This window comes from Doryrhamphus excisus, linkage group LG14, assembly GCF_037039965.1.
Source record: "Doryrhamphus excisus strain RoL-2023G ecotype Guam linkage group LG14, RoL_Dexc_Guam_v1.1, whole genome shotgun sequence".
NCBI lineage: Eukaryota > Metazoa > Chordata > Actinopteri > Syngnathiformes > Syngnathidae > Doryrhamphus > Doryrhamphus excisus.
Window position 1 is genome coordinate 7,983,816 of NC_136370.1, and position 20,830 is coordinate 8,004,645.

The window sequence follows — 20,830 nt, forward strand, 5'->3', positions numbered from 1 at the left end:
AATAAATAACTGCAGGGTCTATGAGACACATGCTAACTCGCAAACTAGAGAGCTAGCGACCTAAACAGTAGCCTCCAAGTTATTTCCTTTAAACTTAAAAAAGCCAAAAACTTACCACTTCCACACGGATAGGGAGGATAACTATTAACAGTTATTTAACCTTTAACATGAACATTAATCAAACGTAATCATTTTTTCTGGGTACATGATACCATACAGCATCCATATCAAACTTGCGCACTAACATTAAAGTTTCATATCAAGGCGGGAGCCTCAAACTAGTGTCTTGCGGGCCACATTTGGCCCACGGGCCGCGTGTTTGAGACCCCTGGTTTAGCTTCTGTTCCACAGATGTTCCATAGAGTCAACGCACGACAAGTCAACTCATAACGACAGTAAATAAAAATAACTTTGGTCTTGTCAAGTCAGCCATCTGCCAGGGTTTTGAACCCTAAACCTGCCATTCAAAATACCCTTTTCTTTCTCCATTTCTCTTAAATATTTATTTCCGATTTTGGCACCCGGAACAAAAAATGCCACGAAAAGACATTTCTGTTAATCGGTTATTAACTCGTTAACTTTGACAGCCCAATCTAAAACATTTCCTACATAATGAATAAAATATTGACGATGGCCACAGTTTGACCCTGTAACAGATAATTTCCAATTACAATGGAGTATGAAGGCGTAGCTGTTTCCTTTCTCTCCCCACGGGAAGACGGATGGATGTCACTAGATACTGACTGATGTGTTGTTTCCTTGAAACTCACTTCTGGAGCAAGAAACAAGACTGGTGCATAGGTTTATTAAGAGTGTGTATGTGTGCGTGTGTATGTATGTGTGTGTGTGTATGTGTGTGTGTGCAACCATGCATGGCGGCACACAAACTCACGTCAGCGCGACCTTCTACGCGCCACCGCCGCTGAGAAGGGCTTCTCTCAACATCTCACTCTCCATCTCCTACGTTGTGCTGTCTTTCTCCACCCCCCCCAACACACACACACACACACACACTCCTTTCGCCAAGGTGGCTGCTTCCCATCAAAGATTGTGCAATTTGCATCACACGTACGGAAAGTTTGTTTAGTGCATCCTTGTCGTTCATCTTCACGCTGTGAGGCCACGCAATAGTGATTGAAATGCAGCCATCACATGTACAGTATGCGGATATACTTTAAAATAGTCAGTGTACAGCTTGTATAGCAGTATACATTGTCTAAATATCTTCCAACATAAGTGAGGAGCAACATAATTGTGGTTTGCTTGCAGTCAAGCATGCTGGTGGTATGGGGCTGCATGAGTGCTGCCAGCACTAGGGAACTGGGGGTTTTCAAACAATCTGGTCTTCTGACATGATGCCTCGCTGAGGAAGTTCTAGGTGAAGGTCATGGAGTGGCTAAGCTCCACCAGAGATATCATCATGGAGAACAGGAAGATAATTCCACTAATAACCTGTGCAGCTATGGCGAGTTTCTTGCCCAAGAACACTAAGGCAGTGCTAGGTAACCATGGCATCAGTGGCACAAATAGTCACCCCAGTGAATGAACATGTTGACTTAGGGTTGCCAGATGTTTAGACAAAAATGTTTTACTTTGACAAAAACAATTACTTTCAGTAGATAGTACAGTGGATATTAAAATATTGTATATCCAAATGTACTTTCTGTGGTATTGTCCCTTGGACAATTATGTTAATTATGTTATGTTATGTTATGTTATGTTATGTTATGTTATGTTATGTTATGTTATGTTATGTTATGTTATGTTATGTTATGTTATGTTATGTTATGTTATGTTATGTTATACTGTACCATTGCATGAAGGCAACATTTTGTATTTGCCTTTTCATTGCTTGCTATTGGAAAATGTATTATTGTATTTATTAAATACAATATTATAATACGATATATTATAACATAACAAAAATGAAACTAAATATAAAAAATGATAAATTCAACAGTTTGACCATAAAACATATATTTTTTTCATTGTTTCTCATTGGAAGAATTATTATAAAATAAATAAAATATATATAATATGTAATTTATATTATTCTATTTAATATTTTTATTATATATTATAATGGTAAATACACATACAAAAATCTTATAAGAAAAAAATATAACAAAAATGAAACCAAATATAAAAAATGATAACTTCAACAGTTTGACAAATTTTTACAAATTTCCCCACTGAGGGACGAATAAAGGCATATCTTAGGCATATCTTGACCATGAAACTTATTTTTATTTTCATTGTTTCTCATTGGAAGAATTATTATAAAATATATATAATATGTAATTTATATTATTCTATTAAATATTTTTTATTATATATTATAATAGTAAATACATATACAAAAATCTTATAAGAAAAAAATATAACAAAAATGAAACTAAATATAAAAAAATTATAACTTCAACAGTTTGACCATGAAACTTATTTTTATTTTCATTCTTTCTCATTGGAAGAATTATTATAAAATAAATAAAATGTATATAATATGTAATTTATATTATTCTATTTAATATTTTTATTATATAATATAATAGTAAATACACATACAAAAATAAAATTACTTACATTTTATTGATTATATTGACAATTATGACAATTATAAAAAACTTGTGACACTGTCACAGATGTATACATTTAAAAGTAGGGTATTATTTTTTTATTATTATTTGCAGAGCACTGACTGACTGATATATTCATAATATTAATTAATATTTTGGTCACATGAGATGGCAAAATACTGGAATCAGTCCATCTGCAGTAACAAAACATGTCAATCTAAACTGAGCATCATTTTTTGGGATCGGCCGCTTACTGTACTGTGCAGGAGTACCTAATGAAGTGGCCCGTCAAGTATGCATGAAACTCATATGTCGTATATGCATTCATTTAGGACATGTCATGTACAGTGAAGAAAATAAGTATTTGAACACCCTGCTATTTTGCTATTTCTCCCACTTAGAAATCATGGAGGGGTCTGAAATTTTCATCGTAGGTGCATGTCCACTGTGAGAGAGATAAACTAAAAAGAAAAATCCAGAAATCACAATGCATGATTTTTTAACAATTTATTTGTGTGATACAGCTGCAAATAAGTATTTGAACACCTGTGTATCATCTAGAATTCTGACCCTGAAAGACCTGTTAGTCTGCCCATTAGAAGTCCACCTGCACTCCATGTATCATCCTGAATCAGATGCACCTGTTTGAGGTCGTTAGCTGCATAAAGACACCTGTCCACCCCATACAATCAGTAAGACTTTAACTTGTAACATGGCGAAGACCAAAGAGCTGTCCAAAGACACCAGAGACAAAATTGTACACCTCCACACGGCTGGAAAGGGCTACGGAGCAATTACCAAGCAGCTTGGTGAAAAAAGGTCCACTGTTGGAGCTATCATTAGAAAATGGAAGAAGCTAAACATGACGGTCAATCTCAATCGGAGTGGAGCCCCATGCAAGATATCACCTCGTGGGGTCTCAATGATTCTAAGAAAGGTGAGGAATCAGCCCAGAACTACACGACAGGACTTGGTCAATGACCTGAAAAGAGCTGGGACCACCGTTTCCAAGGTTACTGTAGGTAATACACTAAGACGTCATGATGTGAAATCATGCATGGCACGAAAGGTTCCCCTGCTTAAACCAGCACATGTCAAGGCCCGTCTTAAGTTTGCATATGACCATTTGGATGATACAGAGGAGTCATGGGAGAAAGTTTTATGGTCAGATGAGACCAAAATAGAACTTTTTGGTCATAATTCCAATAAGCGTGTTTGGAGGAAGAAGAATGAAGAGTACAATCCGAAGAACACCATCCCTACTGTGAAGCATGGGGGTGGTAGCATCATGCTTTGGGGGTGTTTTTCTGCACATGGGACAGGACGAGTGCACTGCATTAAAGAGAGGATGACTGGGGCCGTGTATTGTGAGATTTTGGGGAACAACCTCCTTCCCTCTGTCAGAGCATTGAAGATGGGTCGTGGCTGGGTCTTCCAACACGACAACGACCCGAAGCACACAGCCAGGAAAACCAAGGAGTGGCTCCGTAAGAAGCATATCAAGGTTCTAGCATGGCCCAGCCAGTCTCCAGACCTGAACCCAATCGAAAATCTTTGGAGGGAGCTCAAACTCCGTGTTTCTCAGCGACAGCCCAGAAACCTGACTGATCTAGAGAAGATCTGTGTGGAGGAGTGGGCCAAGATCCCTCCTGCAGTGTGTGCAAACCTGGTGAAAAACTACAGGAAACGTTTGACCTCTGTAATAGCAAACAAAGGCTACTGTACCAAATATTAACATTCATTTTCTCAGGTGTTCAAATACTTATTTGCAGCTATATCACATAAATAAATTGTTAAAAAATCATGCATTGTGATTTCTGGATTTTTCTTTTTAGTTTATCTCTCTCACAGTGGACATGCACCTACGATGAAAATTTCAGACCCCTCCATGATTTCTAAGTGGGAGAAATAGCAAAATAGCAGGGTGTTCAAATACTTATTTTCTTCACTGTATGTAAGGTTAAGTTAAGTTAGCATACATGGGATTGACCCCTTGCAAGGTGTTGTGACCTGCATCACTTTGTTTGGTCGTGCACCAGAGAGGCTCCAAGGGTCTGCAAGGACCCCCCACCACCCACTCTCTTTTCTAAAATTCCACCCTCCACAGCCAGCAGGAACCACTCCCAGAAACTCCACATTGCCCCAAAGTGAGGGATCATCTCTACTTGATTGAGTTCCCGCTGGCTGAAGGAGGTTTATGACGACATTTGAGAGGACAAAAGAGCAACCAAATAGCATTTTGGAGGCCACCTCTGCCACTTCAAAGTATAGATGTGCCTTAAACATTTACATATAGCTCAAACTAGAGGCGAGGTCATGGCTTGCCTCAGGCAGGGGAAAGCTGTGCTGGAGAAAATGGTGCTTGCGTTGCTCAACGTGCTTCTTTGAGCTCCAGCCTGAGGGTAAATTGACAAAGCCGTCCATAGTAAGAAGGGGCTTCTTGTCATTGCAGGGAATCGCTACAAATATTATGAAAAGCGGGTAAAATGCATTGCAAAAATACACTGCTTTTCAGGAAAATATGCATGACGCATCACATACAGTGTTAGACAGAAATCTTCCAGAAATATCACACATCTGCCCATGTTCTTTACTTCTAATCCTTGTCTTCTACTTTGCTCCTACAAAATATGATTCCTTAATTATAAATGAAATATTTTTGTAGTTAAAGCATAGAAAACTTCTTTACGATCCTCTAAATATGGTTTTAAAGATTAATATTGGAGCCCTCAAGACAAGGAATAACACCCCTGTAGTCACATTTACACTTATATTACCCAATATAATATACATAATAACAGAAAATAAGCAATTTAAGACATGAATGAGACTCATGCTTGTGTGTGTGTTGCTGTAAATGTGTGTGTGGAGAACAGGAAGTGATTCAGAGTCAGGGGTTCCCAGTCAGTTGAGTTTTAGCTTGGAGTGGATTACGGCGGCAACAGTAGCCAAAAGTAGTCATTATTATGATTATTATGTTATTTTTAGCGGTACGGTTAGCGCGCAGACCTTACAGCTAGGAGACCAGGGTTCAATTCCACCCTCGGCCATCTGTGTGGAGTTTGCATGTTCTGCCCGTGCATGTGTGGGTTTTCTCCGGGTACTCCGGTTTCCTCCCACATTCCAAAAACATGCTAGGTTAATTGGCGACTCCAAATTGTCCATAGGTATGAATGTGAGTGTGAATGGTTGTTTGTCTATATGTGCCCTGTGATTGGCTGGCGACCAGTCCAGGGTGTACCCCGCCTCTCGCCCCAAGACAGCTGGGATAGGCTCCAGCACCCCCGTGAACCTTGTGAGGAAAAAGTCGTAGAAAATGAAGGAATGAATGTTATTTTTATTGTGATCAAGTCTGATGCTTGTGTGTCTCACCGAACATTACAGTAACATTATTGTCAACTAGTATCAAATATTTAATGTATTTTTGTTCAATTAGCTATTTTTCTGCTTGAAATTACTTCATGTAGGCAATTGGCGACTTAATTAGCGACTCCAAATTGTCCATAGGTATGAATGTGAGTGTGAATGGTTGTTTGTCTATTTGTGCCCTGTAATTGGCTAGCGACCAGTCCAGGGTGTACTCTGCCTCTGGACAGCTGGGATAGGCTCCAGCATACCCGCGACCCGAGTGAGGATAAGCGGCATAGAGAATGGGGGGATGGATGTAGTATTCTGGTCACTATGGATCAATAATGTTAAATTGATGAGACAAGCATTTCCGACTTGATACAAGTTAAATAAAGGTTCTCCTCCCATTCAGTGTGGAAGTGGTAAGCTTTTGTCTCCTCACTTTACTCTTTTTACTCTTAAACTTTACTCACTCCTCTATTCCGTTTAAAGCCCTTTCTTAAATTTGAGTGGCTAACTAGTCAAATAAGTAGCTTGCTATGCTAGCAGCGGTCATCTCTAATATCCCTGCAGTTATCCCGTAGCCTATGTAATGTGCTGTTAAAAAGAATGTTAAGAGTGTAAAGGTGACTATCGTGGTGTTATTTCATATCTAAAAGGCTAATAATGTTAAAAAACTGTAAAACTTTCTATGCTCTAACTATGAAAATAGTCAATTTATTAATTCACGTAACCAATTAACCGCGATAAACAAGGGACTACTGTATGCTTTTAAATATTATGATTACTGTTTTATCAGTATCAAAAAAGATCCGCTGTGGCGACTCCGTAATCAGGAAAAAAATATTAATGTATTTTTTTTAAAGTGTGTAAAATATTGTTTTGACAGTTTCTGCAAGGACACATAACAAAAAAAAAATCAGAGAAATGACTTGAATTATTTGCAAGGAGACACTTTATTATGAAGATTTTTTTTTTAGCCTCATAAAAGCCGAGCTGTGTGTACGTGTATTATTTGTGGCATTTGTCTGCTTTCAATCTTTCATTTCAATGTCACCGATGTTTGTGCTGAGAATGCATCAAACGGTGCCGCTCAGATAACAACAACAAGCGAGCGATGACACACACATAGGCAGTAGAATCGTGTCAACAAAGAAATACTTTCTGTTTTGCATGCTAACAATAGTGGACAAAGAGATACAAAAAAAAGATTATACACCAGGCCACCCACATTTCCACTCAATCTGCCAACAACTAGTCTGTAATTTCATAAAAATCATAAGTGACAGAATGGGGGGAAGAAAATAGCAAGGAACTGTTACAGTGAGAAATAGCGAAAGAAGATGCAAGATGTCATAAATATGCAGATGCTTTGTTAGGTGCTAAAGAAGCCGCCTGCAGTCCCACCCAAACAGAGAGCCAGCGCTGCTTGGCTTCATCTCCATATCAGGTTTCATTCCACTCGGCCCTGGAGGCCGCTGTTAAACGCAAGCTTAGACATTTAAAACACTCTTATCTCCGGCTAGCTAATGACCTTATACAGAAATATGTGCATAATTACACCCTGACCACCACAACGGGTTGTCTTTCACAATGTTTGCATATATATATATATATATATATATATATATATATATATATATATACATGTCCATTAGGGTGCATCAAATTTGAATGGGAAATTTTAAATTCATAATATCAATTTGGCTGGCATTCCATTTTTTTCTAATGAACATAAAAATGTCTTTTGCAAAGTTTTGAGGAAATCCTTTTAGGGGTGCCACCTCACACATAAACTTTTGTAAAATTTCAGAAAATGTACAATTTCTAGTCTAATTGCCAAAAAGTTGACCTGTAAATGTTAAGTACAATGAACTTCTATACAGCATCATTTTCTATAGGCTTATCAAAGGGGGCCCAGACCAAAGACCAGAGGGCAGCATCTTAGGAGAGCACAGTGCCTAAAATAATAAATGGACAAGTGTATATCACATTATGTAGGACTACAGTACCACTCTCAATAAATATGAGGCATCAGCAATACTGTCTACTCTATATTACTGTTGTTGATGTTATGCTTGCTCAGCTATTAGCTAACTGTCATTAGCAAATTGTAGCTAGCTAATGTTAGCTACAGTCGAGGCAATGAGTGTTAAATACTTATAAATATGACTACAAATCATTCAAATTACAAAGACAAAACCACAAATTTCTTAGTAATATGTAATAGGAGTATAAATAGCAACAAAAATATAAGGATCACCCCAGAGTTCTTGAGCTGCAGTCTTTGCTGACCTCAAATCTCCATGGCGACCATTGAACTGCTCACCACTTTATTCCACAAAAACAGATGTATGGTGGCACCCCTAAATAATCATGTATTGGAAAAATATTTTGTATGTGTTGTTTCTACATATGTTGGAACACTTTTAGTACCCAGCCATATCAAGCATCCTTTTACCAATGTATTCACTATCTCTCCTCTGGACATGTGCAAACTATATCAGTCTGGGCTCTATGACTTTATCTCCATGTAATGCCCCTCTGATGTCCTCCCTGATCCTATTCGTCCTGGTCACACTCAATGAGAACCTCAGCATCCTCATCTCTGCTACCTCCAGTTCTGCTTCCTGTCTTTTCCTCATTTGCACTGTCTCTAGACCAATCAACATGGCTGGTCTCACCACAGTTTCATTTTCATTATGATGATATATAATATATTGATATATATGTAACATTCTAATAACTTTGAAGCAGTATCGGGGAGACGTTTTTTTTTTTTTTACATAATAAAAATTCATTGTTAATAATTCATTCATTAATTCATTTTCTACCGCTTATCCACACGAGGGTTGTGGGGGGTGCTGGAGCCTATCCCAGCTGTCTTCAGGCGAGAGGCTGGGTACACCCTGGACTGGTCACCAGCCAATCACAGGGCACATATAGACAAACAACCATTCACACTCACATTCATACCTATGGACAATTTGGAGTCGCCAATTAACCTAGCATGTTTTTGGAATGTGGGAGGAAACCGGAGTACCCGGAGAAAACCCACGGCATGCACGGGGGGAGAACATGCCAAGTCAACTTACATGCAGGTAATGTGGGTCCATTACGGATACAGTGCAGCTCATATTCTTCACAACTCTTACAAAGTGAGTACTGTAGTGGTTGTTTAGAAGTACAACAAGGTATTATATGGGAGGAGACTGTAGGACGCAAGATAATGAAGCACTGTAGCAAAATAGTAGATGCTATTTACAGCAGAAATGTGTCAATAGATTTTTGTAGGGGCTAAAAAGGGCCATGTATGTTCCCAAAGTGGAAACATTTAGAGTTCAAAATCATAATTTGTCATATTTCCGAATGATTTAAGGAGCAGCATGAGGGTAGCAGTGAGAATATGTTTCTGGGAAAATGACACTCAACCAGGCATTTCCACAGCTTCCATCTCTCTCCAGTGAAGCAGGAACTGTGTCTTTATGATAAACATCTCCACTTCTTTAACCCCAACAACCTCGCCCTCTGCCTGACTGACACCTCCTACTCCTCCTTCCTCATCCACCTTTCCTGTTTCCATCCCTCTTCCTCTATGGAAGAGCGTCGGGATTCCCGTGGGATAGTGGAGGAGGACAGCTTTCCAGGGTTGTTGCTTCATCGACTCAAATAAAAACCATAGAACATGTTCAGACCACCGCACTCTCGTCTCGCCGCTGAAACCTTTCACAGGCATGTGAACATTTTTTTTTTCTGCGATGTTCTCATTTGCCGTCAATCACTTTGTGTTTTGTGTCTTTATTTTCGTTTTACAAATATTTCTCAGTACAGCCCTTTATCATGTGTAGCAACATATTTGGTGACATAGCATACTTTCTTCATAGTCTAGTTTATATTATAATGGAAATGCTAAAAGTTAAGGTGAACAAAACAATTTTACGTGAATAAATTTGTACCCAATTGGCGACCCCAAATTGTCCATAGGTATGAATGAATAGAATGAATAGAAATTACAACTGTAATTATACAAGAATGAAGTCAAAATATTAAGCGAAATTAGTCCAATGAGGAAAAAAAACCATTTTTACATTTTTTTTGTACATTTGGTAATATGAAAAACAAAACACAATAATGTTGTATTTTTTTGAAAATTTGGTTGGGTTATACAATTATGGGAATAAAGTCATATTATTACAAGAGGAACATTTATGAAGATATTAAAGAAAAGAGGGCCGCACCGCACAGTGTAGAAGTGGTTAGAATGTAGGTCGCACAGTCTGGAGATCGGGAAGACCTGGATTCGATTCTCTACTTGGGCATCTCTTTGATGAGCATCCCAGTGCATGCATGTTAGCTTAGTAATTAGTGACTCCAAATTGTCCATAGGTATGAATGTGAGTGTGAATGGTTGTTTGTCTATATGTGCCCTGTGATTGGGTCCAGGGTGTACCCCGCCTCTCGCCCGAAGACAGCTGGGATAGGCTCCAGCACCCCCGCGACCCTTGTGAGGAAAAAGCGGTAGAAAATTAATTAATTAATTAATTAATAAATTTGTACCCTTTCAAAAAATATATAGCTATCCATCCATTCATCCATCAATTTTTTTATGCTGATTATCCTCACTAGGGTCGTGGGGGTATGCTGGAACCTATCCCAGCTGACTTCGGGCAAGTGGCGTGGTACACCCTGGGCTGGTCGCCAGCCAATCACAGGGCACATATACACAAACAACCATTCACACTCACATTCATACCTATGGACAATTTGGAGTCGCCAATTAACCTAACAATATATCGTTAGGTTATTCAAATAAAGTTAGATTTTTGTACAGGAGTAACAAAAAATATCATTATAATGGTAAAGTCATTTTTTTACCAGAAGAAAACATTTTTACAGGCATAAAATTTGTAATGTTACAAAAAAAATTGTTTACCAGAAAAAGCAACAATGTCATCAGCAGCTGACTCTGTAGTTCTTTAGTAACTAACACAGTTACGCCACAAGTGCCATCACTTTGATAAAGAAAGTCAGAGACATTATTGAATTCATGTAAGTCTTAGCAAAACAGGAAGATTTTGTGTCCATGTGGTCTTTCTGTGGCAACAGTAGACTTCAGTGAACGTACAATTAACTTTAAAGCTGATAAGACACCAACTAGGAAAAAAAATTAAGCGTATAGATGGACTCATGTTGTGTATTAATATCACAGCAAGATGACCGTACGGTCTGCTAAGAGGACAATGCATGCAAACCAAGGCAACAATTTTTGATTGACCAAAAAACGACAAAATAGATTCATTTTGTCGCAAATGTGTGTCTTTCTCTATCATCATCGCTAGTTTTTGCACTATTCAGCAATATAAGTTTAATATATTTGGGTCCCAATTATTTAGTAAATAACTCCCAAAGGTGGTGTTTGTGTGGATCTTGCTGCCACTTCGACGTTTTGGTAAGCAACCATGTCTTCAATCAGGATAAAAGTGACATTAAATTTTTTTTTTTGTCCCTTATTCTACATGTATGTGCATTTTGATGTATTTTCTTCATGTAAAACTAGAATTCTACAACTATAAAACCATGTTTGTGTTAACAATTTTGGCTTTCTGGAGTAAATGAATTTGATTTATTTGGTTAGAGTATGTTTCAGTGAGATCTGTACACTAACCAAGGTGCTATCAATGCACAAAAACAATGTAAGTTGTAATGGTATATCATTAAGTTAATATAGCTTAAAGTTACAGTATTATTAGGGGGGAAAGTTGTTATATTATGATTTATACAAGACAAAGCTTTTATGTTAGTTAGTTAATTAGTTATTAGTTATGTTAGTTATGTTTTTAGTTTTCATTGTGGCCTTAGTCAGCCTTAACATTAACTTTTCACTTCTAAAAGTTTCATCCTGATTTAGGAAGACAAAAAAAAAAACACCTCACACATCCACCTGTGATACTTCCCCATAACCTCCTTACGTCTTCCACTCCCTCCCTTTTGCTTTTTCTCGTGCCCAGTTTCAGTCTACACGTCCCAACTCGTCGGAGAATTACACGAACCGCGCTCTCCTTTTCTCCATAATTCTTCTGAACAATCACGGCGTGCCCTGCTCAAGTGCTGCAAGCAGGGCGTGTTGTCTTTGCAGACCACAGAACAGGAAGATTGACATCTTGCCGTACTACCGCAGCAACGTCCACACTTTTTTTTATGGGCCTCATTCAGACAAACGGTTGCATCTTTAATGTCAAGGTCCTAAACCAAGGATTCTCAAAGAAAGTACTGCGGTTTTAATTTAGGTTCCTCCTATGGGATTGAAACATACTCAACTTCATCTTATATTGCCATATATTGTGCAAAACTAAGGGTAAAGAGTGCAAAAGACTTAAATGTTCTATAATAGCCCTTTTGCTAAGAAATTAAGTCCGGTCCCGATTCATACACTCAAAAAAAAAATGTTTAGCCTCAACAAAAAAAATCAACGCAACAGTTTCCATTAGTCTTTCTTAGTTATGACAACTTAATTTGAAATTGCTTTGAACCAACAAACAATATTGCATTGCACGAAATAGCTTTTCCTCTTCACTCAAAGCTTATTTTAAGTAATGCTTACTGAATAATTGTTGTCATAGGGACAAGATTTTAAGTTCGTAACTCAAAAAAATATGTTGAGTCAACAGACTTAATCATTTTATTCAAAGTAGTTTAATTTGTTGTCTACTTAATTATAATAACAATGCACACAGCTTTTTAAGTAGCAGTAACTTTATATATATATATATATATATATACATACACTTCATTTTTTCTTTTTGGTATTTTTTGTACTTTCAAGAAAGACAGTTCAACCACTGCTTTTGTGCAATTAGCTGCATATTTTTATTTTGAACGTGAGTGTTGCAAAAAAAAAGTAAGAAAACAATCTTACATTTCAACTGCTCCTCTGTGACAAAAGTTTGTAATTCTTATGTATGTTTGTGTGAGCAGCTCAAAATAACCACATACAAAGTCTTCATAGATATATAACTGCAAAAGACAACTCGTCCAATGTTATGGCAAGAGACAAACTGCAAAAGAATGAAAGCTGGCAAGTGAAGGAAAGAGTTTCTGACCTGACACCTTGCTGAGCTTCACGGGAGTGATTTCTTGATAAATGGGATCTCAGGCTACCCCATGTTTTAAATGAACAAAAACAGTGCTGGTGAATGCATGGCAGACGTTCCCCACCATGGCCATGACGCAACCTGTAGTGTCTTAGCAACCCAGTTTGTGTAGAAGTTTCAAATCTACAAAGTTTGCAATCACAACCCATATTTCAAAACAATGACACATTTAACAAATGTAAATCTGATTAAAGTAATTTAAGATTACATCATTGCATTTACATGATGATAAATTTCCACCTCCAGATTTAAACAGGTAGACAAGATAAAGAATGTACTTACTACTTTGATTCCTCTCAGAACATCAGATCACCATTTGGGGGAAAGTCCAGCTGCACATGTGAATGAACAAAATATATTTTTTTCTGGAAAAAAATTGGCTGTGGCACTTGGGTAACAGTTGCTGTAGATAGCAGTTACACGGCTAAACTAGCGTGTAAGAGGAAGAATACAACTAACATGTGGTAACAGTGCTATACAAGCTAGCAGTCACATGTTTAAACAAGCTAAGTTTGACTTATCTCAATGAAAGTCTACTGCGACTAATTTAAAGCCATCACTTCAGTAGAACAATTAGAAATACATTTTACTCACCATGAAATGTTGCTTCAGCCTCCTGCACTGTCTTGTCTTGTAGGAGATGGAACTTAAAATGGAAAGGTAAATGTTGACAAAAATTATGTTACCAAGCTAATTTTATTAAGTCATGGCAACTTGAATTTTGTTTTAAGCTTACCAACAATAAAATTTGAGTGTATATGACATGCTAAATTAAGTTCATGGAATAGCCAACATTATTATTTGAACATAACTTAAAAAATAAAGTTAGCAACTGAGAAAGTTTATCTAAATCAATTAATTACATTTTTTACATTGCATTTATGTATTAAATCAAGTGGCGTCAAAAGATACTCTGAATTATTTTTTAGAGTGTAGTTTGGGAAACCTTAGCATAGGAAGAAAAGTCTTTATTTCAGGGGTCTCAAACTCAATTTACTTGGGGGCCACTGGAGCTAGGGTCTGGGCGAGACTGGGCTGCATCAAGTTTTCCCAAAAAAAAACAACAAAAAAACACATTTATTAAAAACAGAAAAATGAATAAACTTTGCTTTGGTTTTGATTTTCTACAAGAAAAGCTCTGATAAAACATTCCACTGTTCTCAAATATCTTACTTTTTATTTTTCTACACAAAATAAGATGAAAAATAAATAAACTAGTATAAAAATAAAGAAAATTAATCAACCAGTAATAAATAAATAAATAAAGATAATAATAATAATAAAACGGCAAATAATAAAAACTTAAGAAACCACATATAGTTGGTGGGTAGACAAATTATTTTTTTCAGATTAAAATGAACAAAGCATTATTAGAGCCCTGTAGACATGACAAAACACGACTATAGTCACATTTATACTCTTTTTATTTACAACATATTGCGCAACTGCAGGGTCTTGAGACACATGCTAACTCGCAAACTAGAGAGCTAGCGACCTAAACGGTAGCCTTCTAGTTATTTCCTTTAAACTTAAATAGCCAAAAACTTACCACTTCCACACGGATAGGGAGGATAACTATTATTATTATTTAACCTTTAACATGAACATTAATCAAACGTAATAATTTTTTCTGGGTACATGATACCATACAGCATCCATATCAAACTTGCACGGGCCGCACTAACATTAAACTTTCATATGAAGGCGGGGGCCTCAAACTAGTGTCCTGCGGGCCACATTTGGCCCGTGGGCCGCGTGTTTGAGACCGTTGCTTTATTTGCTTTGACTTAGGTAGTGAATCTCTGCGAGTCATATCCATCAGACATGCACCTGTTTCTGTCTTGAAGGTGCATTCACCTGTCATAGGAGGCGAGGGAACGACAGAAAGGAAAGGGGAGGACGAAGGAAAGGAAGAAAGGCTAGTAAGAGACAGCCAGTCAAGCCTTGAAAATGCTGCTTGTCACCCGTTTTTTCAAAACGAAAATGCACATCATGCCAGAAGTGTGAATGGATGAGTGGAGCAGATGTGAAAGAGGGAGCGGATCAGGAGGGTGGAGGAGGTGGAGGAGGAGGAGGACAGGGAGTTGTCTCCTGCAACAAGTCTAACCTGAATCCAAAGCTAACAAGATGCCCTGATTGCAGGGTGCTGAAAATATGAAGGCACAGAAAACAGACGAGGGGAGGGAAAAAAAAGAAAATTAAACACAGTCTTTTGTTCCACTTTTTTCCTCCTAACTCTGCTCAGGTTTCAGCACTTAGTGTTTTCTTTTTTGTCTTGACAAAAACAGACACAGACTTTAACTGAGAGAAATGTTGCAGAAATATATAGCAGCACTGGAAAGCAGAGGAAGTATAAAAGCATGCTGTGTATCTTTGAATGTTTTATATCTCATTTAAATAATAATAAAGTGGATCCCTGCATATATGCACCACTTTTTTTCCATTTTGTGGATTTTTGGTTAAAAAAATACTTTTGTATTTTTTACATTTATGTATTTACGCATCACATACATCAACAACTAAGCACTAAACATAACATGTAATTTAACAGTGTTATTTCCAAATGCCCGCAAGGCATGCTGGGTAGCCCAGCTCCAACACAATATGAACAACGAACAATAAAACCTTGGATATCAACTGTGTGTTAACTCCTTGTTTATTTCTCTACTATGCTAATGCTACAAACAGGGCAAAATATTAGGAGAGTACTACAAGCTACCCAGCATGCCTTGTAGCTGGAATATATGGGTGTTTGCTTCATGTTAAGTTTCTTAAAAGCTGATTATTGATCCCCCCCTCCCCCTTCAATTTAAAGTTAAATAAAAACTTTAAAGTTTAAATATGTTATTTTTTTAGTCATAATTCACTTGCTTAAAACTACATTAAAATTGCTCCCCCTCTCTTCTCATGCATTGGACTAATCCATTTTGCTGCGCATGTGAAGACAATAGCGAAACAGACTTGTTAGAAATTACAGCTGTAATTATACAAGAATGAAGTCAAAATATTAAGAGAAAATCGTCCAATTGGAAAAAAAAATAATTTTTTTTTGTACATTTGGTAATATGAAAAACAAAACACAATAATGTTGTATTTTTTTTAAATTTGGTTGGGTTATACAATTATGGGAATAAAGTCATAATATTACAAGAGGAACATTTATGAAGATATTAAAGAAAAGAGGGCCGCACCGCACAGTGGACAAGTGGTTAGAATGTAGGTCACACAGTTTGGAGATCGGGAAGACCTGGGTTCGATTCTCTACTTGGGCATCTCTTTGATGAGCATCCCAGTGCATGCATGTTAGCTTAGTAATTAGTGACTCCAAATTGTCCATAGGTATGAATGTGAGTGTGAATGGTTGTTTGTCTATATGTGCCCTGTGATTGGCTGGCGACCAGTCCAGGGTGTACCCCGCTTTTCACCTGAAGACAGCTGGGATAGGCTCCGGTGTACCTCCGTGATCCTTGTGAGGATAAGCGGCATAGAAAATGGGTGGATAATTGGATTTACGAAAAGAGTGAAAATATTTCAAAAATAGAAAAAAACATGGAAAAAAGGAAAGACCAAAGTTCATACTAGTAATATGCCTTTTCACATGTATCACAAAACTGATATGCATTTTTCTTGAAATATAAATAACATCTTAGCATATCTACATGTGTTGGTTTAATATAAAATATCAAAGTGACCCTTGCAGCTAGGTGGAAAAAGTTTGGACATCCCTGTGCTAAGCTAGCTCATGTATGCTCATATGCTAGCTCGTATGCTTATGTCTTATGCTCTCACCGTGTTGTATAACACTTGCAAGACACTATCTCCATGTAATCTAGAATGGTATTCCAATTATTCCTAAATTGCACTTTGCACACCTTCTTGTCTTCAAGTCCTCCAGTGCAGTCCTTGTAGCATAGCACTCTCTAATTACGATGGTAGAACCAACACTGTTGACACCAGCCAAGTATGACACGCACATTACGAGACAGGTGAGGAACGCTGGGATCCAACAATGGAGAAAAACAGCGGACACTTTTGTTGACAAATGATCTCTATCGTTATTGTCAGATGCTTTGGTGCTTTGGTCACAAGTAGTCTGTACTTTCCCTGACGTTTGCTGACACGGTTCAGAAAAATCCATGGTTCTTGTCAACACTTTATTGTTGCAGTTTGTGTAATCTTCTTAAATATCAAACGGCAGAGTATATCACAATAGGGAAAATGTTTTTTCAAGAAATATTGTAAAAATGTTTACAGTTTAAATATTTCCACTGTACACTGTTTCTCTCCTCTGTTATTTCTTATTGTATTTTAATTTCATTGAACTGGGGGCGGGCGGCACGGTGGTCTAGTGGTTAGCGCGCAGACCTCACAGCTAGGAGACCAGGGTTCAATTCCACCCTCGGCCATCCCTGTGTGGAGTTTGCATGTTCTCCCCGTGCAAGCGTGGGTTTTCTGCGGGTACTCCGGTTTCCTCCCACATTCCAAAAACATGCTAGTGCTGGTGACTCCAAATTGTCCATAGGTATGAATGTGAGTGTGAATGGTTGTTTGTCTATATGTGCCCTGTGATTGGCTGGCGACCAGTGTACCCCACCTCTCGCCCCAAGACAGCTGGGATAGGCTCCAGCACCACCGCAATCCTCGTGAGGATAAGCAGTAGAAAATGAATGAATTAATGAACTGCTATCAAGCCTCTGTAATAACTTGCAATGAGTCTCTTTCAGCGCTGTGGAGGAATTTTGTCCCACTCATCTTTGCAGAATTGTTGTCATTCAGCCACACTGGAAAGCTTTCCTGCATGAGTGTCTTTTCAAAGTGATACCACAGCATCTCAATAGGATTCAGGTCAGGCCAATCCAAAGTCTTCATTTGTTTTTTTTTCATCCATTCAGAGGTGGACTTGCTGGTGTGTTTTGGATCATTGTCCTGCTGGAGAACCCAAGTTGGTTTCAGCTTGAGGTCACCAACAGATGGCCAGACATTCTCTTTCAGGATTTTTTTTCCTTTCAGGACAGCATAATTCATGGTTCCATTTACCACAGAAAGTCATCCAGGTCCTGAAGCAGGATAACAATATGAGACCATCACACTACCACCACCATATTTTACCATTGGTATGATGTTCTTTTTCTGAAATGTGGTGAATGTGAGTGTGAATGGTTGTTTGTCTATATGTGCCCTGTGATTGGCTGGCGACCAGTCCAGGGTGTACTCTGCCTCTTGCCCGAAGACAGCTGGGATAGGCTCCAGGACCCCCCAAAACCCTCGTGAGGAAAAGCGGTAGAAAATGAATGAATGAATGAATGATGTTCTTTTTCTGAAATGTGGTGAATATGAGTGTGAATGGTTGTTTGTCTATATGTGCCCTGTGATTGGCTGGCGGCCCGTCCAGGGTGTACTCTGCCTCTCGCACAAAGACAGCTGGGATAGGCTCCAGCATACCTGCAACCCCAGTGAGGATAAGCAGCATAGAAAAAGGGTGGATGGATGGGATAATTTAGAGTTTTATGACATGTTTTTTTAAAATATGCAATATTATCATTACATTTTATTGTCCGAATGCATTTAAAATATTTTTAGCATATTTTATTATTTCATTATTCATCTTTCTTACCCCAACGTGAGGTCCAATTTTAGCACTCGTAAAGTTCCCAAATATGCTTCCTGGCCTGATGAAGCCTGTGTGACAAATATATGAAGTACACAAAGTGAGAGCAGTCACGTGTACAAAAATGACAAGAGAAAGTTGATTAGTTGGCTTTCATAATCCCATTCAAACATCCAACCCGGCATATTTCATGGCACTTGTCATTTTCATTAGCAACCTTTGCTAAGAGTGCTCCCGGCAAGTCCGCACATGCACCGGGTTTCCGAAAAGCCTGCTTTTCCACCAACAAACTCGGCCGTGACAGGGAGGTGACTTCCTGTTTGCACGCCGCCACACACTGCTGATCCCCTTCAATCCATGTCCCCATCTAACGTACCTACATTCTTCAGTCATTACAAATGCTGATCCTTGTTCGTTTGGTTTGTGAAACAGGGACCGGCGGTTATTAAGTAGGACTGCCACACTTGTCGCTAACGTTCGTGCATTCCTTGGAAGACAGCGGACAGCGGCCCACGCATCGCAAGATGGCGCATTTTGTTAGTAGAGAGCAGTGTCTCTTCTGATGAACAAAAGGAGTAAGAAAGAAATGTAAATTATAGGATGTCATCACTGATAATGCACCACAGGGTGTAAACGCTACAGGGCCTCCACCAAGCAAGACATGGACAAATATTACAGAACTTTGGCTTTTTTAAAGCATGCAAGCAGCCATATTTGGTAACTTAAGTCTACATTGTGTTTAATATAGGATTAATGCTTTAGTTGGGCATGAGGAACCTTCTGGTGGCTCGGAATGGACCTCACAATGAGGACAAACAGGCAAGTCCCAGTCAATAAATTAACAAAAAAATATACAGAAAGTTATGTAAAAAAATATACAACAACATTTGATATTTAAAAAAATAGAACATTTCATGTAAAATAATAAATGAAATAATAATATTAAAAAAATAAACACCAGTTCAATGGCATTTTAAAATAATGTTATATATTTTGGAAAAATGGTACATAAAATAATAAATACTCAACTGAAATATAAGATATTTTTCAACTTTTAAAAACTATAATCATACACATTTATTTAAAAATTATGATTTATTATTAATTTGTTTAAAATGTATTTACAGAAAGTTATGTAAAAACATATACAACAAAATTTGATATTTTTAAAAATAGAACATTTCAGGTAAAATAATAAATGAAATAATAATAAAAATAGACACCAGTACAATGGCATTTTAAAATAATGTTATTTTGGAAAAATGGCACATAAAATAATTAACACTCAACTGAAATATACGATATTTTTCAACTTTAAAAAACTATAAGCATACACATTTATTTTAAAATTATTATTTGTTATTAATTTGTTTTAAATTTATTTACATTTATTTAAATACATATATTTATGTAATGTTCCATGAAATAATTAATACTATAAAATATAATAAAATAATCAGCATTTTTTAATGTATACAAATAATTAATGATTATATATTGTAATATTTCTAAATAAATTCTAAAGAAATGGGGGCATTTTATTTATTTATAATAATATAATAATGTTTTGTTTATTTTATTGTATTTATTATATTAAATATTATATTTTATTAATAATATTTTATTATATATAATAATATTTTCTCTTATTTCAATGGCTAAAAGCTATTGCAGCAATATAAAAGCTTCAATGAATGCCTGACTATATAGGATAACCCTATCGGAGCACATCTTAACCCCACGACTTCTTACACACTTCTGCTAGTTGATCCTTTTAGCCTCCCTGCTGTGGGCCATCATTGTCACGGGGACGTACACAGGTGGTGCTGAACAGGTCCATCCACTAAGCTGGATGACTTCACAAGGACATAAGGAACACGCCTTTGTCGCACTGAGGTATGAAGCAGCATGGCAAAAGTCGTTGATGTTTTGCAGGAACATTTACAGTTGGATCTTTGGATGTGTTTAATGACATGAAAGAATGTTGATTGGATTTAAAACATACAAATTGTGTTTCAAGCGTTTTGGTGAATTATCTTGAACGTGTTATATTGCTTATTAACACATCACGGTGTTGTGAGATAATGCATTTCTGTCACTGTCATTAGAACGGTGTACAATTATCTTTCCTGGATGGGATCTGTATC

At 37.4% G+C, this 20,830-nt stretch overlaps 1 protein-coding gene across 1 annotated transcript in view; it reads left to right on the plus strand.

Annotated features, from left to right (window-relative positions):
- Positions 1-15,091, plus strand: part of cnksr1 (connector enhancer of kinase suppressor of Ras 1) — a 68,089-nt gene extending 52,998 nt beyond the window's left edge. Inside the window, exon 21 of the mRNA XM_078796259.1 lies at positions 14,923-15,091. Coding sequence (XP_078652385.1) covers positions 14,923-15,090 — 168 coding nt within the window. The 3' untranslated portion in view covers position 15,091. The remainder of the gene's footprint in view (positions 1-14,922) is intronic.
- Positions 15,092-20,830: the final 5,739 nt, after the last annotated feature.